Below are 20,397 nucleotides of genomic sequence, written 5' to 3'. Positions count from 1 at the left end.
GAAGTGTAAATATAGATTAAGGTACTATTTTTATAAACTTGTAAAACTGGTTGAGTTGAGCCTAGTAATAATTTCGTACTACAGGGTATAAATGGATCCGTATTACTACGACTCCTTCTTTAACTTATTTGAACGCAACGTCCATCATGTTGAATCTTACTCGTACTTGACTGATTTTTTAACAGACAGCATAAAAAGAGGATATTCTTTCTGAGTTTGGATATTGTGTTATTGTAATATTCCGTTTTGTGACACTTTTCCGCTTAGGCAGGAGGGAATGCAGAGGCTCTCTGGTGGATTTGGCCGGGGAGGGTTAAATAGCATACCCATTTGTCATCACTCTACCGAAAAATGACAAAGCTTTATTAATTAAAACGGAAATAGTATTTGATTCCATAAAATTTTATAGAAAATATTTCGTGCATTCGGTGACTTGATATTGTTTATCCAATCATATTAAACATATAAGTCTATGGGACAGATAATTTACAAACTAGTCGGTTAAGGAAAACACATGTAAAGCATTACAAAAAACAGAAATTGAAAGCGAAACCTTCACGAGTTCCATTGATAAATTCATTTCAATATTTGAGCATCTGTACAAATAAAATTAATTTAATTAAAACATTGTATTAGCTGTCTTTGTCTTTAAAATTAACAAAGAAATCATACCAAAAACGTCTTCAACATAATTCAACCATTACATCGAAGTCATTTTTTTTTTTATTGTACAGGAAATTATTAAAAGCATTTCTGTTCTATTTCATAAGTGTGTTAGCTTGCAAAACTGATTAACATTAATGTAGCAACACCTCCTGATTGATAGATTCGTGGTAGTTAATAAATAGCCGTACCTTGTATGCCGTGGTGAAATCCGATTAGGACGAAAGTTGGTCAAAGTGTAGGTGTTGAGAATTTTAAGTTGATAGATTTGCTGTTTTACATGCATCGCTACGATTGCTTAGTTGTCACGATTTGCATAAAGAAATCAAAGATCACACAAGATAGTCTTGACTAGACAGATAGCTTGGATTAGAATAGTTTTAGTTACTAGAGAAAATAAAAAATAAATAAACCTGTTGCACGATTTGAACTTGCGGCTTCTTGCTAAAATCGCAAGATTGCCATATTCGTTTTCAAGTGTTTCTGTGATGGACTATAGTTTTAAAATTTTTAGAATTAAAGGTCATTTGTTTGGTTATTGCATAATATTAAATAAGGTTTAGTTCAAGGCTTTGCCCGCGTTAATATTAGTAAGCTGCAAAAATAGAGTACGTATCAATCAGGGCTTGGTTGGTTTCATTACTATTTCGATTTTAGTGTGTAATGTGGCATTTAAATTATTATTATCTAGGCTAGATGGCGGTAATGCCATATTCTAATAAAAATAGTAACCTGTTCATGTTAAGGAGAACTTGGTCTGGATCTGATATCTTTCTAGCCGTAAGTTTATATAAGAAAAACCTAAAGCTTGGATGTGAAGCTCAGAGAGATAATCGTTCTATGTAAATGGGCGGGATCACATAAAAAGTCGTACTTTTGGAAAAGGCTACGTAAACAGCTGTATTATTTACATTTTAGATAAAAATACGGAGGTGAATTTTTCATAAAACAATTTTTCATTTTCCATTTTTAGTTCTTCCATAATTTAAATCACCTTCAATACGGTCAAGCAGGCAGATCTTTCCACATATAGACCAAACCAACAAACAAAAAACAAAAGAGTTTATAAGCTTCGCCCATGCCTAAATCATCATTGGATAAAACTGAGCCATGTTAGTAAAAAATAGAACAGAAGATGCAAAACAAAAAAGGTTCCATACATCTAATTCTGGTCTTATTTCTAAAAGGTTTTTGGTTAGTTTTAATGTAAAATTACTTGAAAATCGAACCTTACTTACCGACATCGGTTTTTTTTTACTCTAGCAATTATTAAAGATTATTACCCTTTTAAACTTAAATACGCTATTTATATCACTTATTCTTTTTAGCTTTTTAATGCCTTTTATTAATATGACCATTAAGATATCGAACTTATACTTGCTACAATCGTAAAAAAATATTGTAAAAGCATCCATAATTGTACGATCAGCCCTATAAAGGATTAAGTCATCAACCGCTGTTAAGCCATCGTATACCTAATATTCATGCAGTTAAGACTTGCTTTTCTAATTACCTGACAAACTTTTAATATTCCGAATTGTAATAGCTTTATTATAAATATTTTTTCTTATTAAATTACGCACTTTAAATTAAAAGTCACAAGAAATAAGCAAGAAACGATACTAAGATCATAATTTATACTTTCTCTCATATTAAACGGACTTTAACACCATGATATAAATAAAACTGCACTACATATTTTATTTCATAACAAGTCGCTACGTACACACGTCACTTGTTATTCATTCAGAAATCGCAACGATACGCACACGATTCTATTCTTTACGGTACCACATATTTCTCGCCTTTTCACACCAAGCACTTATTCCAAAATAACTTTTAAAACCGAGAACCAGCAATGAATCAAAGATTTTATCTCTGATAATTAAAGTTCATCGTTAGTTTCAGTCTTAAATACATACAAAAAAGATACGTTCCACTACGTTTGATGCTTGCATGCTTTTGTTTATACTGAGCAAAATATTTTTGGCATAGTACTGCGGGTCGTTATGAACTTTTTCCAGTGGAACTTTTGGTTTTTATAGCATCATTTAAAATTTGGCATCGATCCAAGCTGATTCTAGCTTGTCTTTATAATAATATGCAGAGTGTTTCATATTCCGTCTTGTTAAATTATATCTTCTAATTATTTTTGTTATTCTCACATTAATTTGCTTCGAAATATGTTAACGTGTTCATCATGTAATAAAAATGCTGATGTACGAGTTTATAGAAATAATTGCTAGAATTGCCGCTGTTACTAGATTTATTGTGAAGATAATGTTCCAATTTTATAAGCTGTACATAGTTTTAATTAATAGGTTTTTAATTCTCTAGAAAAAAGAAATCAAATTAGATATTATAACCAACGCTGTAGTGCTATACGCATAAAAAAACTAATTAAATTTAATCAGCTACTATAAGTACCAATAAAAAATACCAATCCCATTACAGACACTGTGTGTGTGTTCATAGTTATGTTGATATAGAAAACACGAGCCTCTACTCACTGAACTGTGTTATTTATAATTGGCAATAATTGCTACAAGATAACGATTCTGACATGAAGCCGACAAAGCGCATCGACAACTTAATATATCAAACCACGTCGGCCGACTAGGGCAAGCAATCCTCATTTCATGTCGGCCTTTACATTAATAGAACGACGACCTCATGACTCCCTCTAAACCTCATTATACCAATATATCTCAAAATAATAGGATTTATTGCAATTCCTTATTGTCCAGGATACCAAAAATTGAAACATACTGTATATTTAACGATGATCACGTGATAACAGCTGTGTATGAAATACTTATAGCTATGTCTCAAGTAACATCACTTACATTCAGTTTGATAGAATATTTCGTGGCAGTGTGTCAGGATTCAGTGTGATTCCCAAGATAATTTTCATGTTTTCCTTGTGAAGGTCGTTTTAAAATAAGTTTAGTTTTCGACATTTTCGCGAGTGAAAAGTTATTTGGTTTCAAGAAAGGACTGTTTACTGTAGATACTAAAGATGCGACGGGCCTTTAAAAGGGTAACATCCCTTGCAACATGTTGTCTCAGTGAAAATTCATTACAAGTTTATGAAGTGTTCTTTTTTGTTCATAGGACGAAAATCGGTCGTTAGTGGAGAGACTTATAAAGTACAAAGCTAAAGATGCGGATAAAATGAATGAAGAAAATGAACATTTCCTCAAGTGAGTATCATTTCTTTTTTGTTTTTATATTCATCTAACTTTATGGCATGTTTTATTTCAGTATGTAAGGTTTTGTTTTATATTATTTTTATTTAGTCCTTATTTAAATGGCACCATATTCAGTAAACAGGAGGCGACTGTTACATTTTATTGTAAAAAATAAATGTGTATTTTTTATTGGGGCATACGGTCAATATTCATAAATTTGAAATGTATTTTGCCTGTGAGTATTATAGTTGCAATGAAGTTTTCAAGTGAATGTCGCTGCTACCATAGATTCGATGTGCACTGCACTGTAGAATATTTGACACGCATAAACGGACCATTGCACACACAAACTTTTGTAGAAGCCATTTGTATATTTCCAGATTTGTGCGTGACAAATAAAAGTAGTTAATGCACATTATTAATGTTATTTTGTGTTTTTAATGTGTATTTTTATTTGCGTATTGTTACTAGAGTGGGATTTGTGTGTGCCGCGAGGCTTACATGGCTTGCAGAAGTATCCCAAATATTTTTGTTTTTGCTTCTTTTTGTCTAATTTCTTCAACAGGTCAAGCAACCCTACCGCGTTTTTCATCAACACGTTTGGTAGAGTTAGTTTCGGGTGAGTTTGACATAATGTGAATGATGATGTGGTGGTTTGAAGGCATTGTGGCGTTCATTATTGAACATATATCTCTTCATAAAAATGGCCCATATATTTATGTCTTAACTGCACTCTGAAACTGACTCATAATTTCATTTTCTTTCTTGGTTGTAAAATTGATTGAAATCTTAGTCATACCTACCTATTCCTTTACTGTAACAAACATGTTGTCGTTTGCATTCAGTCTAAAGTTATGTATGAAACCTTTTTCATTATGTAAAGTGTTCGTCGATGTCAATCAAAGTAACAAACTTTCATACGTGAATATTATTCGCGTCATATTATTTACCTACTTACTAAATTTCATTTGATTACGTGTGCATGTTCTCAGTTTGCGACGTTAAATCTTGGAGAATTTTCATTACGCATCCAATAACGTGTATTCAATCTATAAATATAACACGCAAGGTTAGTTCTTGCATCTAAAGTTATTCCACAAAGATTGATACGATAAAAAGCAAAACAAATTATGAGGTAACATTGTCGTTTATGTAACTGCTACTTATTTCAGAGTACTGTCTTTAATTTACCATCTTTTTGGGCACAAAAAAAACTCATTAAACCAATGAGGTCTTGCTACTATAGATCTCTTACTGATAACATTCGATTGGCAAAATGTAAATAAGTAAGAAGAGTAGAAACGTCAATGAAATGATGTACAGCATTTCTGTAATATTAATAACAATAAACACGTTTTTTTGTTTCCGAGTACGCACGTTTGTATATTTACAGTTTTTATAGCACCTTTGAAGTAACGTATGTTTATTTTGTTTTCGACCGCTCATCTTTATATCTGTGATCTTAATTTTATCGATTCACATTACGTTTGATCTATAATTGTATCTATTTTGTTATATTTATTCCCACATCAATCAAATATAAATAGAGTGTGATTATTATCGTCTAACATAATAATATTTCAGTTGGGCAATTTTATTTTGAGTTGAGAATGCATTTTTGCATGAGATTTTTGGATTGCGCACTGATGTTATGTATCTGGTAGCATTTTGTTATTTAATTTTCTGTGTGAATATTCTGTTTAAGGAACTATTAACCCGAAATTTTGGCATGTTTATTGGTGTGTGTAGACCGTACCCATTGCGTTGAATAACAAACTGCACTTCTTGAACATACATATGTCTATCTTAACAGTATTAGTATTGTTTTAGTTAAAGTCAGTCTTTGTGAGTATTGTCCACACACCTCAATATAAATGTGGTTATTTTAAACATTTAGGAATTCTAGTCAACTACATGCTTTGGACGCATACGGCTAAACTAATGTACAATAATTGATGATGTTATTTTTTGCATGTTAGTTTACATTGGTTGGGCGAAACATATAGGTTGTATAAATGAACGAATTTAGAGAATAAACCTGCTGCAAAATGGCTTCGCGGAGGAAAGGACAAAGTGGTAATAAAAGTAACAAGAAATGTATTTAGAAATTCGTCTTATGTGAGTTGGAACTGTTTTCTTTCAGAAAGAAAAGTGATAAGGTGCGGAAAGAACTGGAGGAGGCGGCTAGAGAAAGTGGTAGCCGGAGTAGTGGCTCAGGCAGCTCTGAGGACAAGATACTGGAGTCGATGCCTTTTTACGCAACTGTTCTACCTAATAAGGTTGCATTGAGATTTGTAAGTTTACCTCCTTATATTTTTATCACTTAAACTTTTTTTAAATTGAATTGAGAATTCAAATGAAACCTTCATGGCTATATCTATAGTGAATTTGATTTTGAACATTTTGTTTTACCACTTTAAATATTTTTTGGATAACTTGTTAAATTTCGACTATACATTTAACTAGATAGGATAATTCCTTATAAAAAGTCCGACGAACAAATATATTTTCCGTTATTACGTAAACTTGTTTTATGATCGACTTTACTCACCCTGGCACTTAGTCTGGCAAAGCCGTGTCGAAAACGATTCCGAACGGGATGCTTTTAACTTTGAATATTTAGTATAGTTTTATGACTCGAGCTGTTTATGTTTATACTGCGGAGAACTCTTCATACATAAGTGCTTCTTTTAATATCTACATCAATTCTTTTGTTTTAATTTTGCATGATTCTATAACGATCGCATTCAGGACAGGTGCAAATTTTAAACAGTTTAATTCACTTACCTAGCAATATTTATTTCACTATTTCATTTTTCAAATTTGATTGCGTTTTATTATCAGGATGCTCATGATGGCGAAGTCAATGCTGTGAAATGGAGTCCGACGGACAGAATCGTGGCGACAGGCGGTGCCGATAGAAAAGTCAAATTGTGGGATGTTACTAAAAGTAAGCAATCTGCATACATCGCTCCTATGAATAACCTCATAATTCCCATTTTGCAGGGGTAACTAGCTAATAGCTATTAAAATCAAACAAATATTTTCTGCCCTGTGACAAAAAAATGTATTAATCAAAGTGTGGTTTCCAAAAAGTATTTAATATCTTACTTTAGCTTCAAATATCATTCATAACTATAAAAATAATATGGTTTGCGTGGCCATTCATGCAAAACAGAGACACGTGTTCTTGTGTTGTAATCTTCTTTATTTTAATGTCAACAGTGCTATTCTCGCGGTTTGAATCGTACTTGTATTGCGAGAATGCCGTTTTACTGCTAATAAAGATTTTCCGCATGCATAAAGTTATAAGCTTCCAACATGTCGCCAGTCGCTTTCCGGTCGACGCCTGCCAAGCCGATAGCTATAAATATTTTACCCCTAAATAATCAAAACCAGTTGGTGCTATCTTTCCTTGCTGACGTCTACGCCTGGGTTCGAGTCTACTACATGTCCTTATCGTGTTGCTGCTTAATTGTTTCTTCAATTCAAATCCTGTCTAGATTTTAAGCTTGCATAATATCCAGTTAGGTGGGATAAACTGAAAGCTAACTGTAGCAGTCCATGTAAAAGTAACGAAGTGCCGTGAGAACTTCTGTTGTTAATGAATAAACCGTTGTTCGTACTATAGGTACGAAATTTATTTTGTTAACTGAAGATTTGTCGTTATGACTCATGAAATAAACAGATTTTCCTGTGACGCGTATACGCAAATTTTATTGCTACGAAGACAATGATATTAAAATGGATTGCTTTATTGATAGGATACACTATCTCACATGGTAATATGGATTTTCCTATAACATACCTAATTATTGTACGGAAACCTTGGCAAATACGTACCTACATGTTTTTTCACTCCAGCTTTTTTATTTCAAATTAAATCGAACTAACGACGTCACTTTAACGTCGTCATTGTCGTCACGTCATTGCTATAATCTGTCAAAAGATTCTTCTTAAAACGGACAGAGAATAATATTGTACTTGACTAAAAAAAAATACACTGAAATGTTTTTTAAAAACAGGTAGGTTTCTAAAAAACATTTGAGTGTATTTTCAATTTTATTAATTCTATTAAATCAATGAAAATAGGAAGGAAAAACGTATCAAAGATACCTAGTAAAATGAATTGAGGGCGTCAGTTACGTCACTTGTTGGTAAAAAGTGTAATGATAAGTTACGTCACAAAATTTCAACTTACTATATCAACCTCATACATAGTTTACGCTATGAAAAAAAAATACGATTCCGATTTCTTTTAGAAATCTGCCTGGCGGACTTGTAAGATTTTTAGCCAAATACCTAATTTTCAATAAAAACATGAAAAGAAATTATTTAAAACTGATCTGTTTAACCTTTTGGTCGAATTTTCAAAATTAATTAACAGTTCTTTTATAAATTTACAGGTATGGTCGAAAGCAGGGGTACATTAGTCGGTTCTAACGCTGGCGTCATGTCAGTAGACTTCGATGCGACGGGAGCGTACATCGTAGGAGCTTCGAATGACTTCGCGAGTCGCGTGTGGACAGTCGCCGATCAGAGATTAAGGGTATGTAGACTATGCTACCAGTTTGTAACAACAACTGAAATATTATGTTAATATTTCTTGTATAGCCCGGAGCCTTAATATTGCGTTCTTGTCTCGCATGCATTGATAAGGCGTGTCTGTATTTTTATCACTTGAGGCGTACGTAATAGTCATATTTTTTATCAACCGTGTGTTGAATCTCGATGCAACTTTGTGGTCAGTAAATGTAAAGGAAATATGTAATTTATTATTGATTGAAGGAATTTCCTAGGAACCTATAAATCTAGTAATCTTAACGGTGTTTACTTAAGTGTCAATCTATTACTCTGTATTGGAAATTAAGTAGTGCAAGAAATGCGTCATTACTTTTGAGTAAGTAAAAATATGCTGGGCACAAAACTTAAAGAATATGGTTTTGTAAAGAAGTGTTTTCACACGGCAAATCGATGATTGTGCTGAGAGCTGGAAACCGTTTACTTTGTTTGTATCCACAGCGGCGTGCATTTCATAACTTGGTCTTATATTTATTCTTATGCACATGGAGTATTTATAACTTGCGCTTGTTATTTACTTTAGCAGTTATGAATAATATTATCGATATCATCCGCTCACTGGTCATACCCATTTAAAATAATTTGAATTTCCAATCATTATTTATTTACTGTCTCGCGAGTGGTGCGCCTAAGATTTGATCTCAAACACTATGTCGCAAATCATATTAGCTATGCGGCTACACGTGGGTGTTGCTGTGTAAACGACCAAGAGGCAATAATAGTATCCGTCAGTTCGGACATTATTATTGTGGTCGGGAGGCGGGGTCACGAACACGATCGTCTATTAGCGGATTGTTAGCGCGCGTCTGCGCTTCGTGATCCCGCTTTGATCACTTCCGACATTTCACGCGAGTACCAAATCATCCGATCTCAATATGAATTATGTACATTATAAATACGATGATTTAAAACTATTTAAACTAATGCTTGTATAGGTATTGGGTTTAGAGCTGTCACAAATTGTAATTAAACTAAAGATTTGTTACTGGCGCGAGCGTTAGATGGCTAATAAGTCTTCTATTCTCTTGAAAATAATTATAACTATTAATAATGGCTAATCCCAAAGTTTCGAGAGCGATATTTATTCTTCAAGGAACCAAATATATTTCCATTGCGGAAATAATTATGTATATTATGTATTTTTAAGTCTCAAGTAATATCCTGTACAGACGGCCGGGAAATGTGAAATTATATGCCTATATCGCAATTTATTTGATTGCTAAATTGCATTGGCTTGGTAAGATAGCCTTACTCAATAACATATCGATTTACATAACGTTGATTTAAACCAAACTTCTTGTGTATTTGAATAAAACGATTTGCGTATATTATTGTTCGAACAAATATTGATCGTGTTATAATAACAAGGGACTCAATAAGTTTAACAAATGCCATTCGAGAACCGCCCACCTCGGCGGATATTTCGCGTTCTCGAGGATCCCGTACAAACATACAATCAGGACCTTAACGTCAACAAATTGGAGAGCACGCCTACTCATTTACTGACCGCGAATAAAAACAGTTGCTGGATGTTCTTTGCAATATGTTAATGGAAACCTATCAATAAAATAACGTGGTCTCGGTGATTTATCGATAGCATTTATGTGATTATTAACCCAGACACACTTATTAATATTATAATTCTAAACTATTAGATAGCTATAAAATTCAGTTGTGTATTATGATTTATAATTTATATACTGCTTCTATGGTATTATATTTTAAATTATATTATAAAAATGTGTTTTCAAAGTACCGTTGTCGCTTCTAGACATCGTACTGATTTCGGTAAGTCAGACTCTTCGTTTGTTTTCATATTGAGAAAGCCTCCGCGTGATCACAGTCCCGCTGAATCCCGATGCAAATAATACACAAATTGCGCATCGAATGTCCATAACCGGCGCCAGCCAATAGCCGTATAATGAGTCCAAATCGATTGTGCTTCGTGAATCCACCGGATGTGCCCTTATCTCGAGCATCTTCTGATTTACGATCTGTTAACAGAATATTCTTTCCATAATAGTTGCCAATATCACTTTTTTATGACTACTCGCCTTTCAAAATTGCGTTTTCCCATAAAAGGAAGGTTTTGCGAGCGGAGAAATCAACATATTACTATTTATTGATCCTAGTTAACCCCATTTTACGAGTCAACATAAATATTGTGAACAAATTTGGATTTTGTGCCGAGGGTAATTTACTCTGTCTAGAGCCGTTAATTCCCGCTAGTAATAATTGTTTGAGTTATTTCAAGTCATAAACATTTATATTAAGCTTGACATATTGAGACAGTTCGTGTTTGTATTCCTAGTTACAATAATAATGTCTTCATTTATTACGTCAAAAGCTCCAATGTTATCAGCGTATGAACTTTCCGTTACTTTTCACTTGATGAAGATTTGCTATGAAAGCTTACCTACATCTATTACCAACAAAATTTGTTGGCTTAATTAACTTTATAGCGTCATTAACTTTAATAAATCATTAGTTTTATATCGTTGTTATTGATTACCTAATAATTTACTTGGCTGTTGGACAAATATATTTTGATACGGATCTTGTCATAAACGGTAAACCTTTAATTATATACCGTCAATAAGCGAAACTATAAATAAACTGGAGAAAATCTCTCTCCTTTTAGTTGAAACAGATGAAAGGTTGCCTTTGTCAACTTTAACTTTCCATTCCAAATGAAAGTGTCCTAGTTAGTAATAAAAAAGATTTTACCTTGCAAAAGTCTATTCATCAATCCAACTCGGATAATTATTGTTACCTAACTATCTTTGTCCACCTGTTTATTTACATTTCTCTTTTATTATCCTCCAAATTGATGTATGATAAGTTTGCCTCACAAACAATGTTTTTGTTACATTTAAACGCGCTAAAATATTTGTATTATCTACGTTTTTTTTAAGTCTTTATTGTAGTGGCAGTCATCACTATCTCCGTACATTGAGTTTATCAAGATCCCACTCACATTGTTTCCTTTTTATAGACATTATCTTTATTCATATTTGGCGAAATTCGTGTAAGAAATGGTGAAAAAAGACCGTTACAATTTATATTGTCTATCTTACAGATTGTTTGATATCATTAACAAACGAATAAGGACAAAATACTACCGCGATGTCCAATGTTAAAGTGAAACTAACTTGTTGGTAATAACATAAAATAGGTACATTTAAATACCAAACACGACATGTAGGACACCTTACTTTACACCGACATTTCTACCTTACCTACTAATATAGAGGTAATAAAATAAACGATAAATGCGAAACATTTAATACCTTTACTTGAATGAATAGAATTTGCATAAATATAGGTAATTGTGTACTTACCTTGCTCGCGCCGTAAGAAACTAAGAAAGGCCCTCTATCATAATAAATTAATTACCTGATTAAAATAATATACGGTTGTGACAGCCGCCATTTTACCAAGAAACAAATAAATAATTTTATTATTTCTTTTCAAAAACCCTAAGCGTATCATATTTATACGACTGCGCAGTTTTTTCATGATCTACATTAGTTATCCATTTTATGGTCGTTGCGCTCTTTAAGTTTCCAACGTGACTCATTTATTGTAATACTTAATCAGATTACATATTTCATGAGAAGCGAGCCGTCTCGGCAATATTTCATTTGTGTCGCGATGCCGAGCGCGAGATAAAATCTTAAACTATTCGCTCAATAAGTAGGATCGGAACAAGATACAAAAGATGCCGATATTGATCGAGTACGAGCTCTTCCCTATACCAAAGCGTTCCAAGGACGTTCCTTATAAAGACATTGCGATGTTTAATATATATGTTGACTGTTGGACTTGTCCCATGACCGATGTTCGCTAGTCGATTGTTCACTTTGTTTTTTTCTCATCCGCGGCTCGCGATTCCGGTGGCCACCGTCGATTCCCTTTTATGAATATTTCATATTATTGTAAACGACTTTATCTTCAACACAATGTTGCATTCAATATTTGAATTTTATAGTTCTACGAAAATGTCTGTCGACTACTGTAAAGTTGTGACCGCCCTCCGCTCTTACAAGAGATTTGCATTTTATTCTTTTATAACTATAAAGCTTCAATTGAAAACGGGTTAAACTTTTTATATCTCTATTCAAGCATTCTAGGCCTATTCTAAGTTGCTTATTTCTAGAAAATTGTGCGAAATATGTAGGTAACCATATTCTCTGTAATAAATAGTTGCGTGTTGCGCGAAGCTGCTCCTTTTAACAGCATTCATTAGCACTGGTTTGACGAGGATGCTTATTGTAGATGTATCACTAACTGTGCCTACTACTTGTCATGCGGCTTTGCTGTCTATTTATTTGATTGCACATAAAATTGAAACTAAACATGGAAGCCTTATGGAGGTTTGTAGGTTCAGTAAGTAGGATTTATATATGCTCCTCCTTCGTTTTACTTTCTTTAAAATATTTGGTTATCAAATCTGAACATAAATACGTACGTCTTGAAATTTATCAGACTGTCTCATAAACAGACGTAGATATGTTTTAATGGCATTATGATTTTAGTAAAGTATGACAATCTGATAAGGCATAACTTGAGAAAGACCAACAGTTTCCATTAAGAAAAGAGTTCTTAATGAAAATTTTGGTCTAACTATTGTTACTAAGACTGGATAAGATGATATATCACTCCTTTTTATAATATCACCTTTGTGTTAAGATATAAATCGTATTAAAATCTAAAATAGGAAATTTATTTTTAAACATTATGCATGCAGCTGCTTGCGGCACTCTCAAACAAGCTTAATTTTATTTCTTTTCAACACTCTCTAATCTAAATCTAGAAAGAACGCTTGTAGGGACAAATTCTTTGTTGCTGGGCTACTAATGGCTGCGCTAAGTTGTCTGAAGTCGGCACGCGACACAGGACACGTGCTGTCGCGCGCGCCGATCGTATCTCAGGCACGAACGACCGCGCCGTGCCCCTTCACACGTGATGGTGCCAAGAACTTAACTCAAAGATCCCATCTCATTGATGTGCGCAATTTTGAGAGTAACTGGCCGAAAACACGTACATCGCTTTTTTTGCGTTTTTTTATATGCCAGTGTTGGTGTTTATAAACCTGAATCAGTCTTTTTTTAATAGGAGGTCATCTTTGTTCTCTTAAAAGTAATTTCTGTTTAAGATTGAAAGTTTTTGCTTTTGCTCTGTTTCTGAATCTGGCGATAAGGTTCCTATAAATAGGTGTAAAATAAAACCAGGTAGTATTTTGGAAAATTTATTTTAAGTAATGACAATTTGGACGGATGAAACAAGGTAAAATGTTATTAAAATAATAACAACATTTCGTTACATTGACATCTCATTATTAAGGCACTAGTAGATATCATAATAAAATACTTTCAGTTTACATGGGATAGCACATAGTGTAAGTCGTAAGCTTTCGTTTGTTTAGGTAGGTATTTCATTTATATTAAAATTTTATTAAATAGTATTAAATTCAATCATAAATTACGTAAAAAAGAAACTATGCTAAATTAAATAAATTACGATGTCGGGACGGCCGTCAATCCATCGTCTCTTGACTTAGGTCGCACGTTCGGTTATCTACTTAAAAGGTACTGAAATGTTACTTTTTACTTATCACTACATATCATTAAAATCAGGCTTATGCTACTTTTAAAAAAATATGGTACAATACGTAATCGGACGTCCTCGAATGGATGTCCGAGCGTAAAGTGAACGAATGAGCGACGTGATCTTGATAACGACTCACGGCCGCGGTCCCGCCGACGACGCCGGAGACGGGGACAAGCGAGCGATCTCATACACCAGACACACTCAACAACGGTCACACTGCGCGCCGCACTCGCATCCGTCCACATTCGCGCACGCTCTTGTGGTCGTCCCCGCCTCTGTGTCGCGCGCCCCCGCACCACCTCGCCACCTCGCCCATGCGTGCAGTGTGCTGTGGAAGCGTTCGGACACTAACCATTAAATAACCGCTATCGCTGTCCTGCGCTCTATGGAAGACGTGACGCCCTGCGGATTTGTCGTCTTCACAAGCCAGAACTCGACGGGGGTTTTTAAACTAACGAAATATACTACTATTGCGGACGCTGATCACGTCGACACGCCTACTGTTACTTAGAAGTGCCTCTGGTGCGCACGAGAAAAACTGGCATCATAGACTTTGCAAAGAGCGGACGGCGCGTTAGGTCCTGGAAGCAGTTCAGCGGCCTTAGCTGCGGCACGTCGTCGCTGCCAACTGCAGGTCCACGCTGCCAGAACGACTAGTTGCGCTGCTAAGAAAGCAGCCGCCGCAAGCATGGCTCCCGCTGCGTTCACGCATGTGACTTCGGTCTCCCTGACGTATACAGAGTCTTCAGTGACATTCTTAGCCCGTTGTTTGTCAAAACCGAATTTGTCAGTGATCTGGATAGTTTGCACCAGGAGCATGTCGTCGGTGGGCGCTGCAGGGGTCGAACGCCTCTTCCTACGTCCGTAAGACATGACGGAGCGGAGATCGTTCGGGCCGCCGTCGCACTGTACCGGTTCACATGTAGGCATACAGGGTGTTACCAGGGCACGGAACTGAACGACTTCCGAAGATGGGAACTTGAAGGCATCGAAGTTGGATAACAGCATCTGTAACGATAAAAGAAACTTCATTAATTATCTCGTATCGGTCGAGCTCTACACGTATCAAAGACTTTTTTGTTGCCGCCGTCCACTACAATAAAACTACTGCATGACAACGACATGCCATTAATGAAGGGGTACTACTTCATTAGAGTGAATAATGTATCTTTATCTGATATACTAATTATAACTCTTCATAAAAAGTGTAACATGTCATACAACACAATGGACGTCCATATCAAATGAATATGATATGAAGACCTGATTAGTACCGTTGTTTAAGACTTACTTTTTGTTAAAAAACCATTGTGATTAATATTACCGTATGCAATTAGGCAAGACAATTAGCCAACTAATAAATGATTCAAATCCAGAGTATATCCAGAGTATGACGAATACACTTAATAACTATATGATCGTGTTCATTTAATGTTTGTTAAAAAGGCTTATTCTCTCTTACCTTTCCACTGTTAGCTGATTTGAACAAAGGTCCCATGATGAAGTGTTCGGTAGGACAACCATGGCTGTCGATGAGGGTGATCTCGCTGGAGTCCACGCCATCCATGGCAACAAGCTCTCGTACAAAGATTTCGAATGGTGAGTTGGGGTCCATAATCTCGAATCGCAGAGCCTAAACAAAAAAGTAGTTTTATTATTTTTTGTTTCTGATAGAAAAATAATTACATATAAGAAGAGATAAAACTGAATTTACCAAGGGATCTCCGACTTCAGCAGATACAATGGTATCGTCTCCATTCCTGTCTGTAATCCTCATGGCTACGTTGGGAGAGTCGACAATCACCTCCTCTGAGATACCAGTCTTGATGTCTCCGTGGATACCCAGGTCAACTTCGTTGGCAACAGTCTTGTTCGTCAAATCGTACTGGCAAGTCACAGCCAAACCAAGATCGGAAGAAGTAACTATGGTATCGTGATGCTGAATGACGACATCATTCAAATATCTAGAAAAAACGATATCACATATAAATCATCATTATACATTAATTTCGTCAGGAAGAATTTTGGTCATGGGCGATCATGAACAATCCTTACCTGCCAAGTCCGTTTTGTTTAACATTGCACTCGAGATTGTTATATCCCATGTGCAGCTCGAATTCGAGACTCTGCTTAACATCAAAGACACAAGAGTTGGGGCTGCCCTTAGCGTAAATTTTGCCGTCAAACAATTTCGATGTTTGAATTTTAGCAACCATGTCTCCAGCACGGCAGTCAATGGACACGTTGTAACAAGAAGACAATTCATAGGTAGCGGCTTCAGGTACTTCCAAGTAAGGATCCTACAAGAAAAAGTTAATGTTACTCATTGTCTTACGACTCATATTTTAAATGGAATTTATTTAATGATCCCATGATCCGTACCTGAATATCAGCAAGTGTAGCTCTGGAGTGATGAGACAAACGGCAAACATGGTCACCGGTATCACCGTGATCGTAAGAGTGGCAACGGAAGGGAGAGTTTAAGCAAAGTTCACGACACTCCTCCACAGTCTGAACATCTTGATATACAGAGTCCACAGTCTTCAAAATACGACCACCCATTTTCTTGAACTCGCAAAGCTTAGTGGGTTCCTCCACGCAGTTATTTTCTAAGTAATCGGTATCTGAGGAGAACATAATGACATTGCAGATTATACGTATTTAAACCACATGAAAAAAGACGGAAAAAATTCTATTGGACCATACCTTCGTTCGGTTGGAAAAAGCTGGTTCCCGCCAATGTGATACGGTCCATGTTTGATAGCACGCACTCCCCAGTTTTATTGTTGTAGTTCGCCGATCTGCAACAATGTTTCACGCGGTTTAACAGCAGCTCTACGTTTTTGTAAGCTTTTTTACTGTGTGAATTTTCCCAAGTAGTTAACCGCATGCATAGTGCGAACGATGCTATTTCACTTGCACCGTTTAATTGTCAATTATGTATAATGATGAATATGGTAATTATCAATTTCAATTAGGCTTCTTAACGATTAATTCATTGTTGACACGATGACTTGAAGCCAAGTTTCTATTTCTCGAGACAAGGTACTCTTAAGACAGGTTTTATGTAGCGCATGATTCACACTGCACTCTAACAGCGTGATATGGTAAATTAGTTTTATTGAACTTAATTAACAACATTAACATATAACAAAATGGTGTAAACAAGACATAAAGGTTTCTAGAAATTTGTCCAAAACAATAAATACAAATTTTATAGTAAATGTCAGTCCCAAATGTGTTACAGAAACGGCAAAAAAATCACCAATAAGCTTGTTTGTTAAGTTCGTGACAACAGTTCTCACTCAATTAAACGATTCAGCAACAAAGTTAGCAAAGTTACTCTTACTTTCGATGTCTAAACGAGTCGTCATAATAACTTCATATTCAATGCGGTCTTTTGTTTGCATATCTCTGGAGTCTAACTACGATATGAGCTCATCCGCTGAATTAATTTCACATAATGCAATCCAATAAAAATAGCATGACTAAATATTCCATTATTTTCTTACATTCTAACTGTGTCATATTATACTTGTTTTCCACGAGTTTACTTCAATTTTACTTGAATAAATAATGTAGGTCTTCGATACACTTTTGCATAATTGATAGGAAGCCGCGTTCATTAACATTGTACCAGTATAAAACTGTGACGTTTCAATGTATAATGTAAGTCTGTGTTTAGTGACCACCCGTATAATATTATCTTGTTCATCTAACTCAATATTTTCTCTTGATGTACAATCGAACCCGATCAGATGACCCTTTCGTTAACCTATGCGATTTTCACATAAGATGAGCGCATTTCTTTGTTGTGCGCACCATGAGAACTTTCTGTTTCGTTCCCCTTAGGTAGTTAGGGAACCTATTTATTACAGCTTAAGGAAACTGATACTTATGAAATTTATTTAATGGAGATTGTCTTTATCGCGTTTAACGGTGTACACGTCAAGGAGATATTAATTTTGTAGCTATCTATCTTTTGAGATGATTGCGAATGTCCCGCTACCGGTAGCTGTTGTTCATTTAACCGTACGGTTGCTCGGATGCGTCTGCCTCATCGCGTCATAATTACACTCACTACCTGCAATTTGTTCAACTGTAACATACACTACATGTGGTCATACAATCAAAATTTCTTATTTATTCCCATAACTTTTCATTTTCCTTTTTTTTGAAGGAACGTGATTATCTTCGACCTCATACTATAGGTTTACATCCGATGTTAAAGAAAAAATATATCAAGTAATAACTAGATTATTTTGTTATATCTTTTGATACGTAGGTATACGTTTTCTAATATTAAATTATCGGAATGTCCTAATCATAGCCATAAGTAACGCAGCCGTGTCTATTTTGTAATAGTCGTACATTAAAAACGTCTTTGGTGGTCGAACCAATAAAAAATAGAATGTGTAATTTATTGATAGTCAATAATTTCGATTGCTTCTAATGTATACCCTTAATTTTTTTGATCTGAAGCGTGACTACAGAAAAAAAGAACATCCGCCATCATTTATTTAATTACTATAACGATTTGGCAAACATCTATTTGTACAAACAAAGTACAACGACCTCATTGGCGCTGTGTTTGATCACTTAGCTTTCTGCGCACTTACTTGTATTTGTAGGACAAGTAAATATTTGTAATGAGTGGGTTTTGCGGGCACAATCTTGAAACAGAAAGGTTTTTTTTTGCTAATGTTCGAGAGGCCTTGCCATTATCGAGGATAATTATTTAAGTTCGGAAAAGACTAGAAGGGGAAACAATATGTGCCTTATCGGTTATTGTATCGTGGAAGTAGGAAGCGATAGGGCAGGCCGCTCCCACACCGCGCGGCACTCTGCCCGCCACGTCCGGGGAATATTTGCCAAATGTCGTGACTGTCGACGATCGCGATGCGCGCCGCCCGGGGTGCGCCCGCGCCGCCTGCTCGCCTCAATGGAGATACGACGATTTGTATCCAACGGTACACGTGTCGAACTAAGCTTGACTACGTAAAATCCTGCATTTAATTCTCTAATCGCTGCCTAACCCCAACCCTAGTTAAGAATTCCCAGATGATGGCGTGAAGTCGTGGAATTTATTGCTGCTATTTGGTAAACAAACATATGTACATGATAACATAAATACGATGACGAATAATTGTCTAACTTGTAAAAGTCGTTCTAAAGCTCAATTCTATCCGAAACAAATCGAATAGTTTTCTTCGAAAAATGTCGAACAGTAGGTCACAGAGTTAGGTAAATTGTTAAGTTTTTATTGCCTTTCAGTTAACGGTCAACAGAAATAGTTGCAAATAACAAAACTGTGTTAAGTGGCAATAATATAAACGCATTAAAGAAATGATGATCGGGTTTATAGATGTAACTGAAGCTTTCTACTCGAATAGAAGAAATAGTTACCGATTGGTAATACTCTTGGCCTATACTCGTTGACGCACGTAGTGCACGCGTTCAGAAGCAAATTAGCGCTACAATCCGCAAATCGTTACTGAGCAACGCAAGCTTGACCTGAACACGCCAACGGAAATACGTGTATCGAATGTGAGCGTCTGACGCAGTACACTATTTATGTTAATGATATCAAAAACCGTACAAGGAAATAAACACAATAGGACAGTCGTGTCTTGCTACATTAGACGCCTGAGACGTAGGCCGTTCAATTGGCCTCCCTGCTTTGTATATAATGCTCGTTTGTAGAATTCAGAAACGGAACGGCTACCAGGAAGAGGCTGTGACTTATCCACTGAACTGAGCCGCAAAGATGTACCGCGCAGCCCACCATCTATGGTAACTTGGTGAAGGCTGATTGACTTCGTTATCGGGCTCATCTATAAATTAGCTTATACTCGTATGGATATCTAATGAGCCGACTTTGATGATAAATATTTGTTTACTAACCGTACGAGAATTTTGTTCTGTTGACTCCATTCACTGCGGTTAAGGATGTATTTACATACATAACTGTCTTCGTTAGGCACAATGTTGAATCAGTCAACATATGATAGCATCTGATTGAAGGGAATAGAGTCATGACCTTCTCCGTTTATTTTCACGTCTTGTTAGTGCAATTGTAATGGATAAATCTCAATGTCTGTGACGTACTTATGTTAGTAGAAATTTAACACATGTAACTTGTCGTGGGGATGAATAACTGTTCTAATTAAAAAAAAACTTTCTATTTTAATCAATTTTCGTGGAAGTTTATTTTATTGCCGGCGCTTTAATTGGTGCTCCTGTAGTTATGATTTACAATTCCCATAAATATGCATTATTTACGATGCACTACTTTTATGATGTTTATTTATTACCAGCATCATAGTCTAGTAATCTGTAACGGATGACT

At 35.4% G+C, this 20,397-nt stretch overlaps 2 protein-coding genes across 4 annotated transcripts in view; one reads left to right on the top strand and one right to left on the bottom strand.

Moving 5' to 3' along the window:
- LOC113496719 (autophagy-related protein 16-1) overlaps positions 1-20,397 on the top strand; it is a 146,675-nt gene that overhangs the window by 3,283 nt on the left and 122,995 nt on the right. Inside the window, exons 5-9 of one of the 2 annotated variants that reach the window (XM_026876034.1) lie at positions 3,778-3,866; positions 4,420-4,473; positions 5,998-6,148; positions 6,699-6,804; positions 8,261-8,403. In XM_026876034.1, the coding sequence (XP_026731835.1) occupies positions 3,778-3,866; positions 4,420-4,473; positions 5,998-6,148; positions 6,699-6,804; positions 8,261-8,403 (543 nt within the window). The remainder of the gene's footprint in view (positions 1-3,777; positions 3,867-4,419; positions 4,474-5,997; positions 6,149-6,698; positions 6,805-8,260; positions 8,404-20,397) is intronic. The other variant, XM_026876035.1, reaches the window with a different exon arrangement.
- LOC113496718 overlaps positions 13,674-20,397 on the bottom strand; it is a 51,385-nt gene continuing 44,661 nt past the window's right edge. For both annotated transcript variants that reach the window (XM_026876032.1, XM_026876033.1), the window contains 6 exons: positions 16,755-16,849; positions 16,431-16,672; positions 16,104-16,348; positions 15,763-16,012; positions 15,511-15,681; positions 13,674-15,056 (listed from right to left, as the gene is read on the bottom strand). In XM_026876032.1, coding sequence (XP_026731833.1) covers positions 14,556-15,056; positions 15,511-15,681; positions 15,763-16,012; positions 16,104-16,348; positions 16,431-16,672; positions 16,755-16,849 — 1,504 coding nt within the window. In that variant the 3' untranslated portion in view covers positions 13,674-14,555. The remainder of the gene's footprint in view (positions 15,057-15,510; positions 15,682-15,762; positions 16,013-16,103; positions 16,349-16,430; positions 16,673-16,754; positions 16,850-20,397) is intronic.

Source organism: Trichoplusia ni, chromosome 8 (genome assembly GCF_003590095.1).
Source record: "Trichoplusia ni isolate ovarian cell line Hi5 chromosome 8, tn1, whole genome shotgun sequence".
Lineage (NCBI taxonomy): Eukaryota > Metazoa > Arthropoda > Insecta > Lepidoptera > Noctuidae > Trichoplusia > Trichoplusia ni.
The sequence above is the reverse complement of the archived record's forward strand: the minus strand, read 5'-3'. Positions and strand labels throughout refer to the sequence as shown.